Source organism: Saccostrea cucullata, unplaced genomic scaffold (assembly GCF_032062105.1).
Source record: "Saccostrea cucullata isolate Sc308-1 unplaced genomic scaffold, CSIRO_AGI_Scuc_v1 ctg14548, whole genome shotgun sequence".
In the NCBI taxonomy this organism is placed as follows: Eukaryota; Metazoa; Mollusca; class Bivalvia; order Ostreida; family Ostreidae; genus Saccostrea; species Saccostrea cuccullata.
The window spans coordinates 1,100-7,162 of NW_026918502.1; the positions used below are offsets into that span (position 1 = coordinate 1,100).

The 6,063-nt window shown below is 37.2% G+C and overlaps 2 protein-coding genes across 2 annotated transcripts; one reads left to right on the top strand and one right to left on the bottom strand.

The window, feature by feature from the left end:
- Positions 1 to 1,605: 1,605 nt before the first annotated feature.
- On the top strand, positions 1,606 to 2,058 carry LOC134267279 (uncharacterized). Its single transcript, XM_062749499.1, has one exon. The coding sequence runs from the start codon at positions 1,606 to 1,608 to the stop codon at positions 2,056 to 2,058; it is 453 nt and encodes a 150-aa protein (XP_062605483.1).
- Positions 2,059 to 3,050: 992 nt separating this feature from the next.
- LOC134267286 (uncharacterized) lies at positions 3,051 to 4,442 on the bottom strand. Its single transcript, XM_062749511.1, has one exon. The coding sequence runs from the start codon at positions 4,440 to 4,442 to the stop codon at positions 3,051 to 3,053; it is 1,392 nt and encodes a 463-aa protein (XP_062605495.1).
- Between the last annotated feature and the right edge of the window lie 1,621 nt (positions 4,443 to 6,063).

Sequence of the window (6,063 nt, forward strand, 5' to 3'; positions counted from 1 at the left end):
ATAAATATTTTATTGATCGATCAATTGAGAGAGAGAGAGAGAGAGATATCTTGAATATACATCTAGTCTTTAGAAAATGTATTTATCATTCAAAAAATAAGATTTGTTAAAATAAATTGAAATAATAGATTAAATAAATTTAAAAACAGTAATCATTGATATAAATGTTGAAATCTTCCGATAAAAAGTCACTTTGAAATTGTATTGAATTTGCAAAAATTTGTAAAAATGAAATACAGCTAGATACAAGCAGTATTTATTTTTTTTTTTTTTGAGCATTACAACGACAATGATTTCATGCTTAAAATATGTAAACAAAAGAAACAACAATAGACCAGGCTGAAAAGACAATATGATCTATTTATATTCCACAGGCGCTTGCGATGTTAATTCTTATAGAAGATAAATAAATATTGATATGGCGACATCTTTTGAGAATGAATTAATGATAGCTGAAAAAAGGACTATCACCTGTAATCGTAAGCGTTAATAATGCCATTCAAGAAATCTGAGTTTAAAATAAAAATTGATTTGTTTTCATCTTCCAGCTACCTACAGATCAACTAAAAATTAACCTGCCCCCCCCCCCCCCCCCCCAAAAAAAAAATCACTATATATTATTTTCTTTTTTAAGTTTCAAGCTTCGAGACCTGGGATATTGAAACTATCTCATTTTCTATTTTTGATTTTCGTTATTATCAATCAGGTGGAGCTATTAATTATGTTCAATAAGCTTAGTTTTGATATGTAATAAGATGCACTCTCCCGACCGATGAACTAAAAATGTCCCGACTCAAAACTTAATTTGTTTTAATATTCCAGGACAAGATTTGTTGGATCTTATCCCGATAACACATATGTTTAAGTTTTTAAAAACATTAGTTGAAAGATGGCCCTTCTATTCAATACTCATGTTAAAGGTACTTGGACACAGATTTGAAGTTAATTTTTTCTTTATAATATTACGAAGTATATTTTAATAGCATTTCACACAAAAACTAATTAAAAATCTTATTTCATTTAAAAGTTATTAAAACTTTAAATTTTTTGGCGGGTTTGATTGACACATCCTTACACTTTCACAAATTCTAATTTTACTCTTAATATTTAGGAAAAGTGGCAATCTTGTACCTTTAAATTAGCAGGTAATAATAATAAATTGCCACTTTATAAAAACAAAATTTGATTCCGTTTAACTTCTTTATTTGCCTTTTGAGAACTACTCAGCTACACACATCATCAATGTCAAACATATATGTACAAATAATGCATACATAGTGAAAATTGTAAAATATAAATCAATGAGTGGCCGATGGCCTCATGTGGTTGGCCGATGGCCGTATGTGGTTGGCCGATGGCCTTGTATGGTTGGCCGATGGCCATGTATGGGCGGCCGATGGCCTAGTGTGTCTGCATGGCCGATGGCCTGTGAGTCTGCATGGCCGATGGCCTTGTAGAAGTAAACATGTACTATGTATGCTGAAAAATGCAATTTCTTTGGGGTAGAATAACACATGATATATAAAACATTCAGGTGTGAAATGCCTTACATAAACAATTCAGAATGGTAACCAGGACAACATGTTATCTTTAACAGACATTACGATGGATTCTCATGAAAACAAAGTGAATGCTTTTACCTTAGTGCTAAAGAGCTCAAAAACAGATCCTTTTCGTCAAGGAATTAGTATCAGGATCTTCAAATCTGGTAATGTCGTTTGCCCCGTCAACTCAATGGTGGAATATCTCAAGATTCGCAAAACCTGGACTAATGGCAGAGAATCCCCTGCACTTTTCATTGAAGAATGCGGAACTCCACTAACGAGAAACTCCTTCGTCAGTAAACTTAAACAATTACTTCACTCGCTAGGATACAAGGATGAAAAGTACAATGGGCATTCCTTCAGAATTGGGGCAGCAACATCCGCAGCATCCGGTAACGTGGAGGATCACATGATTAAAACATTGGGACGATGGAGGTCCGACTGCTACAACCGATACATTCGTACTGACGACGACACATTGTCCCGTGCTCAACAGGCAATGTGCAACAAGTGATTCAGTGAAAAATTATTATAGCTAGTGCAATTCAAAATGGCCTTAAAAGAAAATGTGTGTGGTTCATAGTGAAATATAGCAGTGAAATCCAAGTCAATTGTGAAATAGTCAAGTGTGAAAGAAATGTTTCTGTGATTCCTAAGGATGTGTTACTTCAATGGCAGTGTTTATCCATTACGTAACATTTGTATCTGTCCAATTCCTAATTATGCAACATACTATAAATGACTCTGTATGTAAATAAAACTAGCCATATTACTTATTGCTAAGACATATCGGACATAACCTAAATGTAACAAAGAACTGCTTGTATAAATTGTTCAACTAAGCATAATATGTCATTACTAGTCTATTAATTAATTTGAATGTTTACTTAATTGGTATACTTTGATCATGTTATATTATCTCTTGTATTAGATGAGTTATTAGATTAAGGATGGTGGTGGTTCAATTTCTTTTGGGGACTCTCAGCTATCCCAAACACATCAATTTTCTGTTTGTGCTACCTTCGTTTTGGGCATTTCACACCTGAATATTTTATATATCATGTGTTATTCTACCCCAAAGAAATTGCATTTTTCAGCATACATAGTACATGTTTACTTCTACAAGGCCATCGGCCATGCAGACTCACAGGCCATCGGCCATGCAGACACACTAGGCCATCGGCCGCCCATACATGGCCATCGGCCAACCATACAAGGCCATCGGCCAACCACATGAGGCCATCGGCCAACCACATGAGGCCATCGGCCACTCATTGATTTATATTTTACAATTTTCACTATGTATGCATTATTTGTACATATATGTTTGACATTGATGATGTGTGTAGCTGAGTAGTTCTCAAAAGGCAAATAAAGAAGTTAAACGGAATCAAATTTTGTTTTTATAAAATAATTTTAATGTAATTAAATATAGTTTATATAAATTAGATATCAATTTCCAGCACTTAGTGTACAACGGTCACGTGATTGTAACAGCCAATCAAATTACTCCTCAAGTTTGGCTTTGTCTTTCTCGCACGGTTCCTGCAAACCTCCTCCTCCCCACCACCACCGGGCCATCTGGAAACGAGAAAGAGAGTCAGCTATCACATTTTCTTTACCAGGGACATGATCACATAGAATAAGGAAGTTTTCGCATGCTGACTTCCAAGTTAATTTTCTCATAAGCTTCATTATAATAGCAGATTTTGAACGACGTTTTCTAATTATCTGAACAGTAGCTAAATTGTCACAGAAAAATTTTATCCGTTTTCCAGACCATTCGTGTCCCCATAGGACCACTGCTACTACTATGGGGTACAATTCTAAAAGTGCCATAGAAATAGGATCATTTCCCAGATTGTGAATTTCTTCTGGCCATTTTCCTTGAAACCACCGCCCGGCATAGTACCCGCCAAAGCCATGGTTTGATGAAGCATCTGTAAATAATGAAATGTCGGTTGTGTCTGTCACATATTCCTCCAAGAAAAATGACTTTCCGTTCCATCCTTGTAAAAATTTCTCCCACATTGCCAAGTCTTTTCTGCATTCGCTTGTCAAATACACATGATAATGGAGTTCCGACACAGAGTGAGCTAATGTAAGTAGGTAAGATGTGAATGATCTGCCAGCTGGGATTACTCGAGCTGCAAAGTTAAAATGACCCAAGACACTTAACAGCTCACGTTTTGTACATGATTTCTTTACTCTAAGGTTATTAATAAGAGTCAAAATTCTGTCGACTTTCTCCAGGGGGATACGGCTCTCCATAATTTTAGAATCGAGTATAATTCCCAGGTATTCAATCACTGTGTCCGGACCTACTGTTTTCTTTTCCGAAATTGGGATTCCGAGCTTTTTGAACACCATAGTCAAAACTGCCATACTCCTCAGTCCGCCTTCGCCCGGGGGGTCAAATGTAATGAAATCGTCAAGTAAATGAAGGATATTTCTTACATTGTAGTTATTCTGGATTATCCAACAGATGGCTTGGGAAAGCATGTCAAAAATTTTGGGACTACTCCTGCAACCAAAAACTAGACTCTTGTAGAAGAAGTATTTCTCCCTCCATTTAATTCCGTAGTAGGGTTGCACATCTTTTGCTATAGGGATTAGTTTAAATGCGTCTACTATATCCGTTTTGCACATGAGAGAATCACTACCAAGTGTCTTTAAAATGGAAATTGCGTCATCGATACGCACATACTGCAATGAATATTCATCTTTATCAATGAGCTCGTTAATGCTTGTTTCAGATGATTGGTTGTGAGGGGAGGATAAATCAACGATTAGTCTATATTTCTTGGAGTATTTTCCTTGAGAAATTCCAATGGGGCTAATTCTGTATACGGAATATGGTGGTACATCGTATGGACCATCCAAGTATCCTTTCTCCATTTCATATTTTATCAGCTTGTCGACAATTTCAGGTTGTTTTCTAGCTGACAGCAAATTTTTGCACTCTAATGTTGATTTAGGTAATGATGATATTCCAGTGGTAAAACCTCTCTCAAGTCCATATATTAATGCGTCAACAAACGTCCTATCTGGATGCCTTTTTAGTTCTGTTTTAAGTAAATGAGTATTTATTGGAGTAATTGATGCCGTTTCACATTGTCTATCTTCGGTCACTTTAGAAGATAGTCATTGTTTGTCAGTTTGAGTGTGGTCCTTTGATTTGTTCTTGGTTTTTGTGCAATTGGAAGCAGAGTGGTTGTTTAACTTGCATTCTGAACATATGTGAAGAAGATTGCAAGAATTCCTTTGGCACCCGTTTGATCCATTGTAGTTATTACATATTTCTTTCCCCTTATCTGAGATTCTTGGTCTTCCCTGAACATCTACGTTACTATGAGTTGGTTTTGTCTTGCTGTTTGGGTTTCCAGCGTAAGGTGTGGGTCCGCTCTTTGACTTGGGACAGAAGTGTGAGGCATGTGTCACGCTACTACAGAACTCGCATCTGATTACGGTTTGACCAGAAAATATAGTGGTGTATAATTTAGTGTCTCTTATGGACCAGTCAATGTGGATGTTTCTCTGTAGTAATAGTGCGCTCGCACGTGCTGAGAAAGCCTTATGATACTCATAAAAGGCTGCTCCTCTTGTGGTAGATGCCATTTCCACAATGTCCCGTTCGTAAGCGTCTAATTCTTGACGCCTTGCGGGATACACCTCACATATTATGTTCTTGTATTTTGTAAAGGCTATTATGAACTCATTAAGGGTTAGGTTTCTCAGTAGTCTTGTGTCGTGAGATTGTTTCAATAATATGTAACGACCATCGCTGTCGGTTACATGATTTTCTTCTGTCTCTCGTGGCATAATAAGTAATGCTAAATTAACATCTTTACCTCGTAGAATGTTGCTTCTAATTGTCGGCGAAATCGTTTCCACACAGGGGACTGAGTCGGAGGAAACTCTGGTAGGTACATCCTGGGGCGTGTTCCTCGGAGAGTTATCAAAGTTTCTCCCGATGTAGTCTGTAGAGGTCCCTGGCTCATTGGATTTGTTTTGATTCTTCTTCAGTTCGTCCACTTCGTTTGTCAACTTCGTAACTGAATCTTTTATGTCTCGAATTGCCTCAATCAATTCGCTGGAATACGACATCCGCCCAGCCTCGTTTCCATTAGCTGCTGATGAAGATGCCGGAAGTGTCTTTTCTACTACTTCCCCTGCGCCATTTTGAATATGTATAACTTCGACATTGTCTGTTTCGTTACTTGTAGCCGATTTTTCTTTAGATAAAACGTTGTCCCGGTAGATTTGTACCAATTGGGACTTTTTCAGGGACACTGGCACCAAGATTCCTTTTGATTTCAACTTTTGCAGAATTTCTGTGGACGTCCAGTTTTCTGGTTCACTATTGTCCCATCGCGTGACTTCTGTATCTGAGGGTCCTGTCGATGTTTCGGATCGTTTCCTTTTCCTCCCAGGCATCTTTCAGTAAGAAATCTTAAACAATCAGTACATATATCACTTCTCAGAGTTCACGCATTTGGGTCACAGTATCCGATAGAAG